The sequence below is a fragment of the Lipophrys pholis genome (assembly GCF_963383615.2).
Source record: "Lipophrys pholis genome assembly, chromosome: 5".
Taxonomy (NCBI): Eukaryota; Metazoa; Chordata; class Actinopteri; order Blenniiformes; family Blenniidae; genus Lipophrys; species Lipophrys pholis.
Genome location: NC_137628.1, coordinates 28,761,149 through 28,781,829, shown reverse-complemented (window position 1 = coordinate 28,781,829; position 20,681 = coordinate 28,761,149). Strand labels below are relative to the sequence as shown.

Genomic DNA, 20,681 nt, shown 5'->3' with positions numbered 1-20,681 from the left:
AGCTCACCCGCATGTTTTTGGTTTTGTGGGAGGAAACGAGAGTATCTATAGAACGGCCATGCGTGAAGAGGGAGAACATGCAAACTCTGCATAGTAATAGTATCTGTGGCTCACGACTATTTCCTGCCATTATTTCATTGAGGCTACGGATTAAATTCATCATTTCTCCTCAAAGTTTGTCTTTATATCCATCATTAAAAAAAAGAACCGACAGTGGAGAATCTTTACTAGATTTGACCAAAAAACCTGTTTGACTTTTGTGTCAGGCCGTGACTTGGGAGCGACAGAGGAGGACCTGGTTGTTCAGTCAGGTGGACGCGCCCTGCAGGACGCACTGTGTGACTGGACCAATGACAGATCCGAGCTCTCGTTGCTCGGCCCACAGAGAGCCGACGGGCTGCATTCCTCGCCAGGATTTTTCTATTGTGGATATGCAGCGGAGAGAGACGCCCTGATCCTCACTGATATATAGAGAGTTGCTTCTGATCACGAGGGTTATGACATACCGCCTCATTATGCAACAGGTTTCCTCACAGACCCTCAAGGTTTTGCCGCTGTTGACAGGAAACACAGTGTGGATGTGTTTGTAGCACCGAGTCACTGAGGGCCGGTGCAGCGAGGCTTTTCGGGTGTGGATGGATGTGACAAGGTTGAACTAGGATGACGTGTCAGACTCTGATTGTATTCTGTGATTTAGAATAAAAAAATTGAAGGTCTCAGCAAAAATAAAGAGAAATGTCACTTCCATGAAATTGTGCGAACGAGTGAAGCTCCATTTATTCTCGCTCTAAATATATATAGATCTATATAGATAGAGTTCTGTTGAGGGAGAACATGCAAACTACACGCACAGACAAGTAGGCTTTGAATCTATATATATATCTATATATATATATATATGTACGTATATATACCAACAATCACCCATGTACAGTCTCATTCACAATGCAAGAGACATCCTATAGTTTCCTCCTCGTTCTTCATCCTTTTACTTGGGAAATATCAAGAACGTCATCCTTGGAGGTCGAGAGAGAGAGAGAGAGAGAGAGAGAACAGGTTGGTCCGGTCCTCTGTGAGGTGGATGTCTGGGCGTCGACACCTGTCGGTGTGTGTGGGAGGAGCCACAGGGGTTCAACCTTGTGGTGACACCAGTGTGTGTGTCGTGTACAAGTCCGAGTGTGTTTGAGAGGAGGCCGGGAGAGCCACAGGGTGAGGAGGAGGACAGACACCAGACCAGGAGTAAAAACAGAGACAGATTGAGACTCTTCTTTCACTTATTTTTTTTTTTAAATTTTGCTGTGTGGGATCTGCTGCCTGACCCACCGCCACTCACGCCAAGATGCTTCGGAAAAAGGAGAAGGACGCGCCCAAGGACGGGACGCTCAGTGTCTCGGGGAAGATGAGCAAGTGAGTTGGTTTTTCCATCCAGCAGGCCGAGCGAGGTCTGGCTGTATCTCGGTCACACTTCACCCTCCTCCTGCTCCTCCACAGCCAAGAGCTGTGTCATGTTTCCTCTGCTTTCTTTCTTTCTTTCTCTCTTTCTCTCTTCACACGTCATCGTCAGTGTTTTCTTGATGTGCTTCACTCTGGTTTGCTGCTGTGACACTGATTCTAGAGGTGTTTGCCGATGGAACGTCTTCACTGATTGCCGAGTGATGAAAAGCCAAAGCTCAGCCAAACAGAGACCGAGGCCAGGTTCACTTTGCAAACATGAGTGGGGAAACTTTCCCTTCGACACAACGGGAAAGAACAAGACGAAGGAGAAAGGCCGTCCCATTCGCCCTCCTCGGCCTGCTTCTAAAGCGTCGGACACATAAAACTAAACTTGGATGGGAAACCTGAAAACTAGGGTTGCACTTTAAAACATCACAAAGATTGAAGTAGTTGTATCTCTGCAGTTAGAATTTGGAAGTGGTTTGTTTCTGTGCTGAAAGAGATTCAGGCGAGGAGTCGGCGACTGGATTTATCTAACTTCAGACCCGATGTGACTTTACCAACATTTGTAGAGGAGGTTTGACCTTTCACCTTTCTGCTGAGGTGTGATGAGGGCTGGGCCGGTGGGCGTTGGTCCCAAACTTAACATCCCGGTCTGATACACGCCGTCGTTCCCACAGCAAATAATTGTTTAATCATCATGACAGCGACACGGTTATTCATTTGTTTTTCAGCTTTGGTGTAAAACACAGTGTTTATTGGCTGACCACGCCTTCATAAATAACTGGGGACACGGACCGATTAGGTTTATATCCTCGGGTTAATGACGTCTGCTCTCTACAGATAATGAGGGGACACATTCAATTCAAATGTTCATTTCACAGAAACGTTCAAAAAACAAAGGTTGCAAAAAACGACACAAGTATAGAAGCAAGTATCGGAGAGAAACGTCAAGTAAAAGTGAACCCACAGGTCGAGAACATACAGCATGAAAGTTCTCATGGTGTCATATTCTAGTGTAAAAGTGAGGCTGCTGTCAGCATTATTTAGAGTGTCAAGGACATTCATGTAAGTCAAAGCAACTAAACTAAAAACCTTAGATTTTCACTGAAACCACAGACGGAACCTGCCAGCTTCCGAGGTCATCCTCCTCTTCCTGGGGCCATTTTATTTAAAAAAAAAAAAAAAAAAAAAAAAAAAACAAGCTGACCTGAAGAGAAATATCTGCAGGACTCATCAGTTTCAGCTTCTGTCAGTGTTTGAGTCTTGCTTTGATTTAATATAGTTTATATTTATGTTCATGTTAAAAAAGAATTTAGCTGCGGGGAAGACTTGAATGCTTTACCCACCCAGGGAGTGTTTGTGCTACAAGCTTTGTGATCTGGTAACTAAGAAAAAAAAAAAAGAAATGCTGACAAGCCCTTCTGAATTATGTGGGTTATCCAGTTTTCCTAGTTTGGATTTGAATCAGCTGAAGCTGCTCAGCAGTTTAGTGTCTGAGAATTACTCATCCACCCACGAGGATTAAAAAAGAACCCCTTAAAAAAAAAAAAAAAATCCACTTATAATCTAAACAGAAGTTTTTTTGGTGCATTTGAGTGGGAAACGTAATCTACATGACGCCCAGCCACACAGTCATCCCCTCAAATCCTCTTGTATTTGATATAATGCCTCAACTAACGGAGCTTTTTTTTAATCACACGTTTGTGTTTGTGCCCCCGAGCCCCTCCTTTCACATTTTGTGTAGCCCACTTTAATTTACAATAATCCCGTCGAAGGTGAATGTTTTTGTGCATCAGGACATCTACATTTTCTAAAGAGCAAAAAAGGAGTTGAACTTGTAGGATGTCCTCCCGTTGTTTGAATCACTGCTGATGTGTGTGCAGAGCTCTGTCAGTTGACTTCTTTTCCTTATTTACACGTGGAATTGTTTCTGTATTAATGCAGGAGTGATTTGATCTCTGCTTTGCATCATTTGATAACTGCACAATGGATTTGAAGGTGTTGCAAACTGCAAAACATCAAGAGTTTTCTCCTCAGAAAAATAGATATTCAGCAATATTCCAAAGACATGCAAACAAGAGAAATCTGACCCCCCGAGACGAGACGCTGCAGAAGAAACTTATTGCTTGTTTAATGGTAGACAACGACTCCGTTCAGTTCACAACTAAAATGTGTTTCACACACACACACACACACACACACACACACACACACACACACACACACACACACACACACCACACACACACACACACACAGACACACACAGTCTTCACATTTTTTACTCCTGAATCACAACCTAACTTGTCAATTGGCTTCATGGGTGTAGATTATCTCTTAATACCAGCCTGCCCAGCCTGCGCCTCCTCCACCGCCCTGCTCCCTTTGTCTGCCGGAGGCATTGGTTTACGTTCCTCAGCCTCAATGGAGAGCGGCGGCGGCGGCGGCGGCAGGAGGGAGGGACGGTCTCAGTCAGACGTTGGGAAAAAAAAATGGCCAGAATCTGAGGAACGCCTCGGGTGTGACTCGCAGGGTGGAAATCTCACAGAGTTCAACCGACGCCATCTTAAATGCTCCAACATGTGTGTGTGTGTGATTCATCAGGTTGCAACCAGGTTGGACCTGCATTAGGGATAACTGCCTCCATGAGAACATCATTAAAAGTGCCGGTCACATTTCATTTTGTTTATTTAAATGAAGTTTCCATCCAACAATAACTACGACATAAATGAAAAGCATGAAGAAAATCAAATTGAGGACCTCTCTTCATTTAGAAATGTGATTTCAGTGTGAAATAGCTAGTTTACAAATGTGCGTGAAGCTTCTTTAGGAACCAACATATGACCTGTGAAAATAAGAGCTGTGGTCCGTATCTAAGAAAGTAAAAGCCTCTGAAGTTTCATCCTCCCCCGCTGCTGTTTTGGGTTGAGGAACGCTGAACTCCTTCTGGATTGAACCAAGCTGGTGGTTTAATGGCGGCCCCCTCTTCTTCTCCCCACTCTGCAGGGAGCAGGCCGGCAGCTTGGCCCTCCTCGTGGCCCAGATGCAGAAGAATGCCGACAAGGTGGAGCAAGACATCCTCCGAGCCGAGGAGCTGCTGGCTGTGGTAAGAAACCAACTGACACACTGAAAACACACGCTGGGCTTCTGTGACAGAAAAGCGACAAAAACATTCCTTGAATCTGGTGTTTCCTTCCAACAGGATGCTGAAAATGACAAGAAAGAGCTGCCCTTCCAGTATCAGAACAAGGTCTCAGAGCATCTGACGGAGGCCGAGGGTCTGGTGAAGGACCTCTTCTTGGACATCGACAGTCTCAAGAAGCTCAAACATCCACAGGCTAAAGAGATCAACGCTGAGTGAGTTGACCAAGAAAACAGAGGATTGAGAGTAAAGAGGCTCATTGATGAGAAATTAGAAGTCGGCTTCAGACGTGTGTGACCACAAAAAAAATAGATAAATAGGATTTTGTAGTTTAATCCTTGAATTTCGTCTTTATGCGCCGTCTTTCATTTGTGTCACATGTTCTTCTTCCCTCTCTGTCGACTGCAGTGTCGTCCGGCTTCACGACCGCTGGCTGAAGGACTGTCTCTTCTACCGAGACATCTACGAGCAGATTGACGACGTGTCTCTGATGCCCAGGATCGAGTGGGGGCCGGTTTTCAGTCAGAAGCAGGTCAGTTTGCAGGGATTTCGCTGTCCGGACGTCTGGATCAGTCACAATTATTCAGATTGAGCTTTGGAAACGTCATTAAGCTTATTTACGATGGCAGAGATTTAAAGTTTATTTTTCTGATCAAGTCCCATAAAACAACCAAATTCTGCTGGAAAGTTGTAACCAGAGAACTTTTCCTATCTTTGTTGGGTCAAGCTTATTTTAATAAACATCAAGTGGCACTAATTTCGCTCTCGTCTTGCTGCGACTTACTTTTGCACTAAAATAGTTTACCACCAATTAGAAGATTTTATTCAGTTTCAATAGTGTCCAGCCTAGAATAACCTCACTTGACTGCTGTTTATTTTGTATACATTAACACGAGGGCTAATAAAGCACATAAACCATGTATCCCTGAAACGTAGGGATGTTGTATTTTCATGCACCTTAACAATCAAACAGCAAGAATATAGTCGTAATAATTATTTTCATTGGTAGTTCAATGATCAGCTATACTAAATAATACTAACAATAATGATGATAATAATGTTAATAACAATAATAATAATAAAAATCATAATAATCGGATCTGAGGATGTTTTGAGTGAATTTAAACAATGAGGGAGAGAAATAGCCCAGTGAGATTGGTCGACCATGAAAATCACCTAAAAAAACAACAAATTTAAACCTCCAAAACAAATTTTATTTGAATACATCAAACATGATTCTTGCTCTTCAGACAATTCCTTCGTCTTGCTCTCGAACACACAGTGAAGATATCTGCCAGTCGCTTGTGTCTCAGGCTGTCAGACCTCTGGGTTCTATTTCGCCTGCCGCTAACCGCAGTGTCCCGATGTCTCGGTCCTCAGAAAATGGTGAACAATGAGTTCGGCCCCTCCATCGCAGACCTGGAGAAGCAGATCGCTGCTCACAACATCCTGCACAAAGAGCTGGAGTCGTACAGCCCGCAGCTCTGCGTCAACTCGGCCGGCACCAAGGTGACTAAAAGTCTTTTCACGTAAACACGAAAACAAGTTGCCAAAAACTGTTTTCACTCGCTCGTCGTGCTTCATCCTGGTTTTGAAAATGTCTCATAAAAATGTCACTTTCTTGTCTTCTAGGAGAAATATAATGCTCTGAAGAAAGAATACAATACATTGCTGGTGAGTTGGTTTGTTCACAGGAAAATCTTTATTAAATTGTATATAAAGAAAATTTATTTATGGATACTATGTCGACATAGTATCCATAGTATGGAGGATTGTCATGCAGTAATATTGATGTAATTGTTCTTTTTAAATAATATTTGCGTTCCAGTATGTGGTACTATCTAGTTGAAGCAATGTTGAGATATTGTAACTCCTATTTTAACAACAAATACACATAAAAGTGCCTCATTTTTCACTTCATGATCCTTTTTTTTGTTGCTTTCAGGAAAACTCCGAGCGGCGCCGCCACTACCTGAACAGTCTGTACAAGTACATGCAGGGCAGCAACAAAGAACTGGCCTTCTTGCGGGAGGAGCAGGACAAGATCAAGAAGCAGGACTGGAGCGACCGCATAGCAGACCCAGCTGATGTTCGCAGGCAGTACGAGGTCGGTACTTGGAGGAAAGACGCACGTCCTGGTAAAGTCTAGTGAGTCCAGAATGATCATGGGTGATAAATGTTTTTGCAGAACTTCAAGAACAACAGTCTGCTGGCTCACGAGGACGAGGTGAACAAGCTCCAGGACGAAGGAGACAGACTCATTGAACTGAACCATCCTGCCAGTGACACCATAAAGGTGACAAGGCCAACTTGAAAATGAAATAAAATAATTAGATCTTGAAATGTGGCTTCAATCCAGGCTAACTCTCTGTGTTTCACATCAAGATCCAAAGAGAAGCCGTGCGAGGCGAGTGGCAGAAATTCCTCAACCTCTGCATCTGCCAGGAGACTCACCTGGACAATGTGGAGGAATACAAAAAGGTGGGTCATAATGGGTCCCGTTCGCATCTGATCATCACTAAATACGAGAAGGGAGCCTAGTTCAGACGGTCGGCCTTCCACAAGTAAAAGAGGTTTCGTGTCTTGTTTCAGTACCAAATGGACACGGAGCAGCTGTCAGAGACTATGAGCAAACTCAACAACAGCCTGGACCCCAAGGCCGTCAGCAAGAAGAGCAACTCGGAGACGCTGCTGCAGCTCGAGGTGAATTCACAATTACAAGCGCCGCCATTCTTTTTTTTTTAGATTTCATCAATCTATTCATCATGAAATCGCTGAGGGAAATATCTCCATAAAGGATTGCAGTGGATTCTTGTAAAGTCTTCATGACCACAGGGCCATCGTCACTGGGCACAGATCTGCCTCTGGATGAAACCCATAACAGTTCCCTGATTTAACGTGAAGAATGACAAAAGTCCACATATATAGAGGTTATGGTTGCTGTAGAGTTGTTTTGACACACTCAGAGTTATCCAAAATCATTAAATGTGGTCTCTAATCAGATGTTACACATTGAAAATATTTTTTTTCAACTATATTCATAACACAGAAAATCTTTTTAGTAGTTTTAAATACAGTGGAAAGCAGGAATCCATTTATTATGTGGAATATTTCACTATTTTCTGAGCATTCAGGAAACTCCAGGCTTAAGAAGATTCTAAACCAGAAATGGAGCCTCTCTTCTTTAGCGTGCTTTAATTTCTAAGACGATTTCTCGCCCCACCAGAGTGAGGAAAGCACCATAAAGAACAGTGAGCAGCTGCTGTCCGACCTGAGGAGACGCAGCACCACCATCAATCCTCTGAAGCTGCGACGCAGCCCCCCCAGCAGGTCCGTCACGGTGGAGTCGCTCTGCGACTGGGAAGGAGACGAGGTGAAGTTCTCGCTTGGTGCAACTGATTTTGAGGAGCTCTGACGTTTCAGCTGCTGGCGAACGATCACTCAACTTTATTCTTTTGCCGTTACCATCCAGGATACTCTGACAAGAGGAGAAAAGTTCAGCCTGAGATCAAACTCAGACGACGACTGGGACGTCGTCGCCTCCAACGGGGCAAATAAAACCTTCCCAGGAGTTTGCTTCCTGATCCCTCCGCCTGACCCCGAGGCCATCGACAGAGTGGACCTGTAAGTAATGCTCTGCTGTGATTAGAATCAGTAGTATGTTATTTTGTTCTACATTTCTTTCATAATTTTTGTCACTTGTGTTCCTTCCTCTGCATGTTCCATCCATCAGTTTGGGCAGTGAGCTGGCAGACGTCAAGAAGAGGCGAGCTGCTCTTGCAGCGTCACTGAAAAATCACAAAACAGACGTGGCCAGGAGCCTCCAGTCAGGTTATTGTCCACAAATTAAATTGCTATATCGTTGCTTTCATAAGCCACCAAGTCACGAGTCGCTAAGTCGCATAGTTCCAGTGTCAGACTGGCCGCCAGATGAATCAATACATCTGTTTTCCCCCTGCAGCCCCAGTGTCCTCGGCCCCGCTGGACCCCAAAGCCATAGCTCTGGCTCAGCAGCTGGACAAGCTGGACGGTGACCTGGACAATGCTGAGAAAGGCGTGCTGGGCCGCCTGCGAACCCCACTGGACCGCAACAATCCCGTTTCAGATTTGGCCGACAGGCTGAGGAAGCAGGAGGTGAGATGGAAAAAAAAAATCAAATACGCACCAACAGCTTGAAAATGGCAATTTATGTGAGCTTCAGCACATATTTACTGCATTCAAACCAATATGTGGGTTTATCATTTTGATATCTTTTTATTTTTTATAATTCTTAATTTTTGGTGCTCATGTTGCTTTTTTTTAATGTGCTTGTAGCACTTTCAGATTTTTATTTTTTTATTATTATTATTGTTATTATTATTATTATTATTATTATTATTATTATATACTTTCATCCTGAACTATGTTAAAATTACAACATTTCATATAAAAATGATAATTTGATCACATTGTTCAGTACATATGACAAGCCATTGTCGAGCTGTAATCAGAACTCTGCAGCCAGGAAAACAAGCGCTGGTTCTTCTAGCCTCTTTGGGCTATTTGCATGAACATATTGTCAAGTAGTAATGCTGTAGAAACTTCCTCAACAACATTTACATCATTTCTTTGCAGCATTCACAGTTTGATAAAGTCGGATGTCTGGATAGAATATTCCAATCTGATATTAATGTATGTACTGACATTTGATTTTTTTCTTTTTACAGGAAGCTGCAAAAGATCTAAAGGCTCTGGAGCAGCAGAAGGCAGCCGCCCAGGCCAACCTGCAACCACTGTTGTCCAAAGACCCCAGCGGTACTTCCTTGGGACTGCCACTCAAACTCAATGCTGCCGACAACAAGTACGACAGCATCGCTGCACTGGCTGACCTCTACAACAAAAAGTAGGTGCACACTGGGGTTACATGGAGTCTTCATACAGTTATCACGTCTTTAAAATACCGCTTACAAAAGAAAGATTTTCTGACTTTGCTCCGAGTTACATGTTATTCTAATTTTGAAGTGCAATTAAATGCTTATATACTCCATACAATATAATGCAACAATCTGGTCTTCCTGGATTTATCCAGCCAATGTGCTGCATGTGATTATTGTAATATATCAAACACCACATTTGTCTGTTTATCAGAGCAAATGCGTCTCTCGAGCTGGAGAATCAAATAAAAAAGGTGGACGGTATCGTCTCTGGGTTTGAGGAGAAGCTGAGTGAAGATGGACCAATAGCAGACGTCCCAAATGCTATTCAAGCGCGCGCTGATGACATCCAGGTGAGAAAGTCAACTTTTCCACTACGCAACATCACAGCAACACAACTAGTGACATGCTCAAACAACTTGTTCGAAACTAAAATGTCTCCTCTGACGTGTTCAGTACCAGAAAAAGGCTGTGGCAGCGGCTCAGACCGACATGAAGAAGTTGAGTAAGGATCTGGAAAACACGGAGCAGCTGTGCAGCTCTCTCCAGCAGGGCTACCAGGAGTACTGTCCGGACATCAACCGCCAGAGAAAAGAGGTCAAGGACCTACAGAGCCGCTACACAAACGTTGCAAACCAGCTGAACGACAGGTGAGCAGAGACAGACTGTAATCACAACCGTAAAGAAGCGGGTCCAGTCATGTCAGTCAGTCAGTAGAAAAGGGGTTTAATTCTAGAACAACTCAACACCCATTCTTTTATCTCGTTCAACTATTCAAAGCCAGAAAAATAATCAAATGGATTAGAAAGGTCAGAACATAAGAGAGCGATATCAAGACAGTTGCTCCTTTATTTGGTGAAATTCCTCTTCGGCCCAATTCAACAGTTAGGAGAGAAATAAAAAGTTTCTTTTACTACATGGTTCTTTTCTTTAACATGTGATGCACTTTCATCACCATATTACTTTTCCCATCCATCGAGTGATAAACAGGCATTTTCTTTTATCATACAACACTAAAATTCTCCATGTTCTGTTCCTCTCAGAGAGAACATCTTACTGGAGGCAGGAGGCAAGAATCAGGAGTTCCAGAGCACCAGCAAATCCCTCAACTCATTCCTGAACAGCCTGCCAGAAAACCAGATAAACGACAGTGATGATTTGGCCCAAATCGCATCCAAGCAGAGCGCCCAAGAGGTAAGGCAATCTCCGGACCCCACAAGCCCGAGCCGCGACTCATCATTTATCTCTGTGTTCCGCTCAGAGTAGAGCTGCATATATTCACAGTTCTTGTTAAATTTAACACCTTAAAATGATGCTTGATGAAATTTTTCACTTCAGAGGTTGATGGATGACCTGAAGAGGAAGGAAAGCGACATGGACAGAGTATCTGATCTCTCTCGAGACCTGCAAGATCGACTCAATGTAAGATCCCAGCAAATTACCAGGCAATGCAAGAACTGTGTCAGTGTGATGTTTGTCGCAAAGGTTTATGTAAACTCAAACTCTCATTCAAAAAGTAAAAGACATGATCTGCTACTTCACCTTAGAGATAAAATCCCATTGTAACCGCTTTGGCATTCAATCTTAAAATGGCTTTAGTAATGAACCACAAATGGTAAATATAGTCTTAATGCGAGAACCAAAAGTTGAATCCCGTGTTCTGCGCAGGAGTACGAAGACAACGTTGACCGATACAACAGTATACTTGAGGATGGCGGTGCCACCATCCCGAAGAGGCCTCGTTTGCTCACACTTGCTGAAACCATTGAGAAAGAGGTAACATTTTTATGATTTCACAGGATATAAAGTTGTGACATTTAGTGAAAGATTTAAAAAAATAAATTGATGGATGGCTTGCAGGAAAAAGATCTGTTGAACCGCTATGCTGAGGCAACGGCCGAAAACACCCAACGCCAAAAACAGATGGGATTGGCCAATAATCTGCTTTTACAAGTAAGAAAAAAATTCTAAAAACACAAAACATGTATTGTGTTTCTTGGACTATGACTGCATCATAAAACCTAAGCTTGAAGAAGTCATTGACAGTCAGTGAATTTTCTCTCCCTGCTGCAGAATGAAGAGAAAGTGCAGATGGTGGCACAGCAGCAGGTTCAGCTTGAAAGTGCACAAAAGTCTGCTTTTGAGGTTGAGAGTCTGCATAGAGAGATAGATGAGGCGAAGGAGAGGACAATTCACACGGAGACAAACCTGCGATCCTTCAAAAACAGGCTGCTGTCGCTGGAGAATCGCAGGGGCGTGGAGCGCATCGAAGAGAAGGAAGTACTGCATTACTACCGTGACCCCAAACTGGAGAGTGATTTGACTGACCTGAAAACCAAACTGAATGAAGAGAGTCTGAGGCGCACCACGATCCAGACTGAGGTCGAAGTGTTCAACAGCAAAATCAGCATTCTGGATGATAACCGCAAAAAGACCCCACCCAAACTGGCAACTAGAGAGGTGACAGAGTTTGAGAAAGATCCCCAGCTGGATATCGAGGCAGCCAAGCTGAGAGATGACATAGAAAGGATGAGAGATGAAAAGCGCGTGAAGGATGGCGAGCAGATTCAGATGAAGACAGAGGTGACAATCCTCCAGCAGAAGAGGCCGCCCATCAAAGAGAGAGTGGTCAAGAAGGAAGTGGTGAAAGTGGAGAAGGACCCCGAGATGCTGAAGGCAGTGAGAACATTTGAGACGGAAATTTCTGAGGAGTCCAGCAGGAGCAAAATCATTAATGATGAAATCTTCCAGACGAGGCATGAGATTAACGCACTTGAGAGGCTGATTCCTAACATCCCACCTAAAGTCATCACTAAAGAAGTCAAAAAGATTGAACAAGACCCTGAACTGATCAGCGAAGTTCGAAGAATCCATTCAAACTTGGATGAAGAGAGGCTTGAAAACAGCTCCTTGTCGAAGATGGTGTCGGAGCTCCATAGCCGCTACCGAGAAGTCCAGGACTGGAAACCAAAAATAGAGGTGAAGGAAATTGTCAATGAGATCTATCAGATAGATCCAACCACAGAAGTGGAGATAATGCGCCTGCGGAAAGAAATCCAAGACTCCAGTAAGAGGCGTGCTGATATTGAAAGAGAAGTCACTCAGCTCACGAGCGAACTGAACATCGTTCGTTCCGAAAAGCCAAAAGTGGAAGTTAAGGAAGTTCTCCAAGAGGTGGTGAAAGAGGAAAGAAGCCCAGAAAATGAGAGAGAGGTCCAGAGGCTAAATGAGCAGGTGAACTATTTGCATACCCGTTATAACTCCCTCCAAGACCAGGTGAGAATCCTCCGAAAGGAGAGGGATGAATGGAAGGCCGAGAAGTCCAAGATTGAGACCAAACTCGTCAACAAAGAAGTTATTAAGTACGAGTCCGATCCACTTCAAGAGAAAGAAGCGGACCGCTTGAGAAAGGATGTGCGAGAGGAGGCGCAGCTGCGCCGCTCCATTGAAGAGATGGTGTTTGACCTGCAGAACAAATACATCCAAATGGAGAGACAGAGGCCAGAGGAGAAAGTGGTTGTTCAGGAGGTCGTGCGGTTGCAGAAGGATCCGAGACAACTTCAGGAGCACGAGCGGCTCAGCCGGAGCCTGGATGAAGAGGCAAAGACTCGGCGTCAGATGGATCTCGAGATACAGCAGCTGAGGTCCAGAGTGGAAGACTTGCAGAGGACCCTCAGAGAGAGCCAAGAGCATCAGAAAAGGATTCAAGCGGAGTCCGAGCTCAGAGAGATCCGACTGCGAATCACGCAGCTGGAAAATGCTCCGCCTCCAGTCGAGGAAAGTATTATTGTTGAAGAGGTACTGAAGGTTGAGAGGGATCCAAAACTGGACAGGCTGACGGGCGGCTTGCGGGCCGACTTTGACCAGGAGACCAGCAACATTCTGCGTCTCGAGAGAGATATCCGGAACCTCATGCTAAAGCTCGAAATCCTCCGTAGAGAGAAGTCTGGTGAAAAGACTGTGTACAAAGAGGTTGTCCGTGTTGAGAAAGACCAGGCCGTTGAAGCAGAGAGAGAACATCTCAGGGAACAAGTCAATCAAAACAAATTTGCCAGACAGGACCAGGAAGATGAAATCAGACGCCTGAATGATAAAATGAATCTCATGTCGAGCTCCAAATCCAGCACCACCAGGGAAGAGACAAACCTCATTTTGAACAGGGACAGCTTGCAGAGAGATAAGGACAGGCTCACTCGAGAGCTCAGAACACTTGAGACCACGAGACAGGACATCAACCTCAGTTTCCAGCAACAGAGTCGACTCAACAGCGAGCGAACTCAGTCGACCAGACACAAGAGTCTCAAAATGGACTCCGACGTCCAGCGTCTGGAAAGGGAGATCCTAGACGAAAAGGACAAGATCCACATGAGAGACAGCACCCTCCGTGAGCTTCTGATGTATCTGCAGAGAGAGGACAACTCAGAGACGAGGACCAAAGAAACCAACGTCTCCACCAAAATTACCATTTTGGATCCCGAAACAGGCAAAGACATGTCTCCCTATGACGCCTACGCAAAGGGCCTGATTGATCGCCAGCAGTACATTCAACTGCAGGAGCTGGAGTGTGACTGGGAGGAGATCACTACAAAGGGACCCGACGGGGAAACGTCCATGCTCCAGGATCGCAAGAGTGGGAAACAGTTCTCCATCAGAGACGCCCTGAAGGAAGGGAGGCTGAGCGATTACAATTTACAACAGTACAGAAAAGGGAAGATCCCCATCTCGGAGTTCGCCCTGCTGGTTGCAGGTGAGAACAAGAAGCAGCCGGCATATAACTCCATCATTACGAACACAGTGAAATCCAACACTCTTAACTCAACCCCTAATGCATCAGAGGCCTGCCCTGTTGCTGGAATAATGGATACAAACACTGACACCTGCTACACAATACGCAGCGCCGCCCTGCGCAAACTGATCGACCCGACCACTGCTCAGAGGCTTTTGGAAGCACAAGCGGCAACGGGTGGTATTATTGACATCCAAAACAGCCAGAAATATCCGGTTAGCAAGGCAGCAGGTAGAGGCCTGATTGAAGAGAGCCAGCTTCAGAGACTGCTCAATGCCCAGAAAGCCTTCGCTGGAGTGGAAGACCCCGTGACCAAGGAGCGCTTGTCCGTGGGAGAGGCTGTTCAGAAAGGCTGGGTGCCAAAGGAGACGGCCAGTCGCTTCATGGAGGCCCAGCACCTGACCGGAGGCCTCGTCAATCCCAGCAATGGCGAGAGAGTAAGCATCATGGAAGCCATCGGGTCCAAGATGATCGATAGCACAATGATGAGGGAGCTTCAGGCGGAGTCGTCCTACATCAAAGATATTGTGGACCCGATCTCAAAGGAGAGGATCAACTACAAACAAGCTCTGGATCGCTGCAAGAGAGACCCCGTGTCTGGCTTACCGATGCTGCCCGCCTCCTCCAAAGAGCCTGGATACAATTCAACGTACAGCTCTAATAAATATGCAAGATTCTAAACGTGTTTACTGGTTGAAGTTAACTGGTCTGTGGAGCGTTTCGCTGAAAATGTATGACTACTTATCCATAGAGAAATCTGTGCTTTTTATACCATGTACATTTTGACTCAGGAAACGTGTGTTCTCCCGCAAAGCTTTCTGTCTCGCCAAACAACTGCTGCCGAGTTGCATTTGTTTACCAAACATGTCTGATATGGGCAAACGTTTGTTTTTGTTTCTTCTTTTTTTTTTTTTTGGATGTAATTTAAAAACAATGCCTTGTTATATTTGGGGCACTGGGACATGGTGCAATGCTACTTGCCAGGATTGATTTTATTCTGTATTACTCTCGGGCTATCCTTAACACTGTTCACTTTAAACTCAATCTTTGTTTGTTTATGAAGGAACGAGTATCAATAAATTTAAATTATAAACCGTAAAAAAAGCTTGGACTGTCACTGTTTCATGTTTCCACCACAAGCATCCCAGCAGTTTTCACAGTGACGGCGGATTAACACACACTGTCCACAGGAACATAAGATTTGCTGATAAGACACCAAAAGGCCTCTCCCACAATGCTTTCAAGTTAGGCACTTACTATTTCTTTCAGCAGTAAGACCCTAACAGAGCTGCAGTGCTGAATTCAAAGGGTTTCATAATGGCACTGCGATGACAAAATGCACACTATGTAATATTTGTGTTTGAGAGTGTGAATACTTGCACCTTTTAGCAGAATTCTTTTAGCACATTCTAATGAATCAAAAGAACATTGCTTATAAACAACTGCTTTGAATTTATCCATTATTTGATTTACTTGATGTTTCCGGGCGACGTAATCGTAACTGTGACAAAACTTCTGGAGTATAAAATAACATATTTTCTTCATGCTTGCAGTTTTGTTTTCTTAAATCAATCAGTCTGAGATATCACAGGAGGTAATATGACCCTCCAAATACAAAGATACCTGCAGGTATCTTGTCCGCATCACAGAAAAAAAAAACGAGTGGCAAATTCACACAATTTAGAAATTAGAAATGGAAAAAACATTGTTGCTTGAAAAATGAAAGCCAAGATTTATTAGTGATTGTTAATGAACAACTAGAGTGATGGAAGAAACATTCAGACTCAATATAATGAGGTGCAGATCTGTCATGAATGAGGCAAGAAAAACATGAACATTATATTGTTTTTTTAATCAAGCATTTAATTTATGTGGACAACTTTTACCAAGATTTAATTTGTCTCTTAAGTCGTGTGTTTTATATTTGATTTCACTGGATCACGATACGATTTCTTTGGAATGCTCATTTCAAGAACAAAACCATATCAAAAGACATATTCAGAGCAGAAGCTGGAAAATCCCAGCAGAGAAGACGAGGCTGAAAAATATTCATAAATCAAAGACTCATAATAAAACATTATCTGACAACAACAAGTGAAAAATCTCATTAAAACCCTCATTTGGGACTTGATGAAGTGCAGAAAGCTGTTGAGGTCGGAGGAAAACACAAGACTTATGTCAAGTCATTTATCCGGAGGAGTAACGAGCCTGATCAGGTGGCATCTACAGATTGTGCAGCATCGCCCTGCTTGTGCTCCCTCTCCTCGAAGAAGTTCCTCTGCTCTGCGATTGCTTTCTGGAGCAGAGCGATGTTTACACCATCGACACAGTTCAGCACACGAGCACGAACCGCCACACCAACACCTGCAGGACGAGAAGACACTGATAAAGGCTCTGAGGCGGTTCTTAATCATCCTTCTGGTGTTATTTTGTCGAACTCGCTCTGGTCGCTCTGGTCTTTAGTTTGTATCAGCAATTGTTGTAGAGACAGTATCAATGAGGAGCAGTGTGTACTCACTTCTATTGGCTTTAGCTTGAACCTGTTTGATACCAAAGACGGCTTCAGTCTGCAGCAAAGTCTCTGCTCTGTTGCTCTTCACACAACTTCTAGCAAATAGTCATTAAAAATACATAAACTGTGATAATCTGGACGACATTTTGCCCCTTTTGATAACTAGATAAAAACTTGAAGCAAAGTTACTTGTGGCAGGTGTCACCCTTACCTACATACAATTATCAAAACTGGGCCTGTCAATGTTGCCCCAAAGAGAGTTTTAGAGTCTGAATTCAGTCCAGAATGTGGTTATAAGGGAGAAACGAACTGTTGGAGCCATACCATTTCTTTTGAGTTAAAAGTAATACCTCAACACGCCACTTGGTGGCTTATATTACCAAGTTCTTGATCGTGCTCGGAGTGTGTGGAGATCAACTTTGTTTATTTTATGTTTGTGTGGGGTTTTTTTTTAAGCTATGAGACGTTTTACAGACACAATGGACAATTGTAATAAAATAAACAAAGATGATTGACACCAGTGGTACAGGCTGGGAGTAATTCTGAGTACACGTCCAAACAATCCGGCAATCAGGAAAACCAGTAAATATAAAGTATCGGTAGCTACAGAAAAGTTGCAGGATGTTCAGAAGTTCCTCAATACTTTTACAACAAGAGTCATCATCAATACTGGGGGGTTGCCGGGCTGAAAGGCGAAATATTCAATTCCTTTTCTCAGGATTGGAATGGGGCCTGAAATGAAAACATTGTGAGAGTCCTTCTGTTTCTCCTTTAGGAGGGAAAAGTCCTGTTAGAGCAGGGGTGGGCGATCCCGGTCCTCGAGGGACGCAGCCCTGCATGTTTTCAATGTGTCCTCACATCAACACAGCTGCCTGGCTCGTTATCAAGCTTTCTGCAGAGCCTCATCATGATAACTCAGGTGTGTTTGAGCAGGGAAACATGGAAAAGATGCAGGGCTGCAGCCCTCGAGGACCAGGATTGCCCACCGCTGGGTTAGAGGAACCAGCCTTTCATGAATGATGATGTTCATGTCGCTGGGGTGTGAATACAAAACAGGGGGGAACGTCGAGGGCCTCGAGATTTGGCCTAAAAAATTTTTTAAAAATCAATAATATTTTTAAAGAAAATTTTGAGTTTCGATTCGATTCCATTTTTTTCTCAGTGAACTCAAAGATGACTGTAGACCTCAGATATATTGTCAAAAGTGCAACTTCATTGCTGTGATTGTCCTCAAGAGTTAAAAGTAAATCAGTCATTCAACAAATTCAAGCTTTAACCAGGTTTAAGTCAAAATGCAACAGCAACTACAGAAACACACAAGAAGGAAAGGTGGAACGGAATGTGAAGTAAGCCCCAAAAGATCTGTAGAGGGGAAAAACTAACTTGAATTTGCTAAATAAAAACCTGCATGAACGGTTTCAGCTGTGGGAGGTTATAGATCCGGTTTGTAGATCTGGTGACAAACACATCACTACATTTTCTCTTTCCGACATGCTCATGAAAGCAAAATGAAACTTTGTCAGCACTTCCCAATAGCAAGAGATTACAGAAAACACTAATCTTACCCTCAATATTCTCTGTCTCGCCCAGGACTATGTACTGGGCTCCGAGGATTGGGTTAAAGGGCTCCACCAACAACGTGTGCACAAGAACACGGTGCTCTTGTGAAGCATGCTGAGTCAGCAGCGTGGCCGTCGACTCCTCGGGCTGATAGTCCACAAGTCTGGAAAATACAGCACGACGGCAGAGATTAAGTGTACACGTCAACTGAGATAGTGAAGTCTTAGACGTTGTGTCTTAAGGCTCTGTCAAATTTAAATTAAAGTGTTATCACGAACGAATCCAACATCATGATTAACCTGAAATCTTTTTAAGAAAGACACCGAACAAGCTCTTTGGCCCTCTCCATGAGAAATTTGAGCACAAGACCCTCCAAGATGGAACAATCAACTGACGTTGATATGACAGGTCACGGACCATGTGATGACTTTGTCTGCCTTGAGCCCCACTGTGGAATGCTTCAGTCTGAAATTCATTTAAAAAAAAATAAACAAATGAACAATTAACGCCAAGCATACGTTAGTGGAGGACTCTGCTGACTTGTGCTCTCAGTTGCAAGCAACAATGTGAAGAGGAAGCAGTCGGCTCTCCTCTCAGAAAAGTTAGTTTGTCTTAGTGCCTGACGGAAACAGGCCACAGTAATGTGGATAAAAGTGTGTTTTTGAAAAAGATACGGAAGTTTTCCACTAAAGGTGTTTAATGAACACATTAAGTGCATAATTATTCCCTTCTTTTCTGAATCTGTTTGCATTTTCCTTTTGCAAGTTCCGTTTTCGCAGCTGATTCTGTGTGCGTGAAACTTAACAGGTGTTTTTGTCTTTCTGTGTTCATTTCGAAACTCACTGTGGCCATTTTGTCTGTCCAGTTGTTCTGCATCTATTTGTGTTCTTTTTGCATCTCCATCCTTTGCAATCATTTGCCTCTTTTCATGTTTAATTGCATTTGACAATTAGGTAAGTAAATTCCGCATCGCTGCTGTTCTGTCTGTGTTTCAGCAGGCTTTTCATTGTTGTCTTTCTTATACGTTTATTGAACGGCCACTTTTAGTTATCCAGTATTTGTGTTATTTTTCATCTGTTGGGAGCAATTTCTATCTCTGTGTGCATCCATCTGCTTTTTTATTGTGTTTTTTGCTGTTGTGAGTTTTTGCAGTTGTTTCTGTCCTGCTATGTGTATTTAGAATTTCTTTTGATGATTTTGGGTACATATGCAGTTCTGTCTTAATGGTTACTTTGTTTATGTATGTTGTGCAAGCTTTAAATGTTGTTTGTCTTTGCAGACAAACAACATACATATTTACTGTACACACACACACACACACACACACACACAAACACACACACACACACACACACACGTCTCTTTACAGTTGTTTCAGTCTAGCTGTTTATTTTACATCTCTTTATATACAATTTTTTCATCAGACAGTCATTTCTGTCTGATTTCTTTTTTTGTTGTTGTTTATCTTTTTTCAGACTTTGAAGCCAGATAGGTCATAATCAGGCCGTTTTGAGTTAACCTCACTGTGTTTATCTGTTTATCTACTCCTTTTTAGTCTCTCTTGCTGGTCTTTCACAGTTGTTTTGTGTTCATTCCGCATGACTTCCATATCATTTATGTCCTTGGATGCTTTTAATAATAATAATAATAGTAATAATAATAATAATAATACATTTTATTGCTAATGTACAGAAGCATATTGCATTGACATGAAAAAATTTAAATCGACTGTTTTTCTGAATTAATGACATAATTATCTCAGAATTATGAGATAAAATAAATTATATTAAATAAATATTATATATATATATAATTCTGAGACAATTATCTCATAATTCTGAGATAATTATCTCAAATTCTGAAAAACAGAGCCAATTTTTTTTATTTTTTCAAAAAACAGTATTTCATAAATTCAGAAAAACAGAGCGAATTTTTTTTTTCATGTGAACGCAATACGCTTCCGTACTAATGCACTTTTCTTTTAAAACTCTTAATGTGCTTTTGCCTCTGTTTATGGATGTTTCGGGGTCACATTTCTTGGATTTATTTGTTGCTGGTCTGATTTTTGGACGGGGTCTCCCATGGCTATGTAAATGTGTGTGTGCAACATGTTAGTTGTAATATGACAACCCACCTGCCAAAAGTCCTCACTGACTGTCCGTCCTGCACACCTCCAGAGGTTAACTCCCAGGGGAAATGGAAAACTGCAGCGGAGGGCAGCATCGCAATGCGGGATAGGACGCACAAAGATTGAATATATACAGTGAGAGAGGAGACTGGAAAAATTGGATGCGCTGTAAACACAGCATGGCGGAAGTTAGCCTGCTTTGT

At 43.1% G+C, this 20,681-nt stretch overlaps 2 protein-coding genes across 2 annotated transcripts; one reads left to right on the top strand and one right to left on the bottom strand.

Moving 5' to 3' along the window:
• Positions 1 to 1,162: 1,162 nt before the first annotated feature.
• evpla (envoplakin a) lies at positions 1,163 to 15,921 on the top strand. The gene is made up of 22 exons (XM_080463210.1): positions 1,163 to 1,407; positions 4,444 to 4,543; positions 4,640 to 4,794; positions 4,988 to 5,111; positions 5,960 to 6,088; positions 6,212 to 6,253; positions 6,525 to 6,686; positions 6,768 to 6,875; positions 6,965 to 7,060; positions 7,172 to 7,282; positions 7,806 to 7,952; positions 8,052 to 8,203; positions 8,313 to 8,410; positions 8,541 to 8,713; positions 9,286 to 9,461; positions 9,707 to 9,845; positions 9,949 to 10,142; positions 10,536 to 10,686; positions 10,831 to 10,914; positions 11,161 to 11,268; positions 11,353 to 11,445; positions 11,566 to 15,921. Exons 1-22 carry the CDS (start codon positions 1,340 to 1,342, stop codon positions 14,956 to 14,958), a joined length of 6,003 nt encoding a protein of 2,000 aa, XP_080319336.1. The 5' UTR covers positions 1,163 to 1,339; the 3' UTR covers positions 14,959 to 15,921.
• Positions 15,194 to 20,679, bottom strand: ten1 (TEN1 subunit of CST complex). Its single transcript, XM_080463214.1, has 3 exons — positions 20,485 to 20,679; positions 18,356 to 18,513; positions 15,194 to 16,642 (listed from the first exon to the last, which is right to left on the bottom strand). The coding sequence occupies exons 1-3, from the start codon at positions 20,571 to 20,573 to the stop codon at positions 16,491 to 16,493; spliced, it is 399 nt and encodes a 132-aa protein (XP_080319340.1). The 5' UTR covers positions 20,574 to 20,679; the 3' UTR covers positions 15,194 to 16,490.
• Positions 20,680 to 20,681: the final 2 nt, after the last annotated feature.

Excerpts from the sequence above, each read along its gene's own strand:
- ten1 (XM_080463214.1), bottom strand. The coding sequence starts at position 20,573 with ATGCTGCCCTCCGCTGCAGTTTTCCATTTCCCCTGGGAGTTAACCTCT. Across the intron at positions 18,514-20,484 it reads TCAGTGAGGACTTTTGGCAG|ACTTGTGGACTATCAGCCCG; the intron begins GTGGGTTGTCAT and ends TGTATTTTCCAG. Across the intron at positions 16,643-18,355 it reads CGAGACAGAGAATATTGAGG|GTGTTGGTGTGGCGGTTCGT; the intron begins GTAAGATTAGTG and ends CTCGTCCTGCAG.
- evpla (XM_080463210.1), top strand. The coding sequence starts at position 1,340 with ATGCTTCGGAAAAAGGAGAAGGACGCGCCCAAGGACGGGACGCTCAGT. Across the intron at positions 1,408-4,443 it reads GTCTCGGGGAAGATGAGCAA|GGAGCAGGCCGGCAGCTTGG; the intron begins GTGAGTTGGTTT and ends CCCACTCTGCAG. Across the intron at positions 11,269-11,352 it reads CTGAAACCATTGAGAAAGAG|GAAAAAGATCTGTTGAACCG; the intron begins GTAACATTTTTA and ends GATGGCTTGCAG.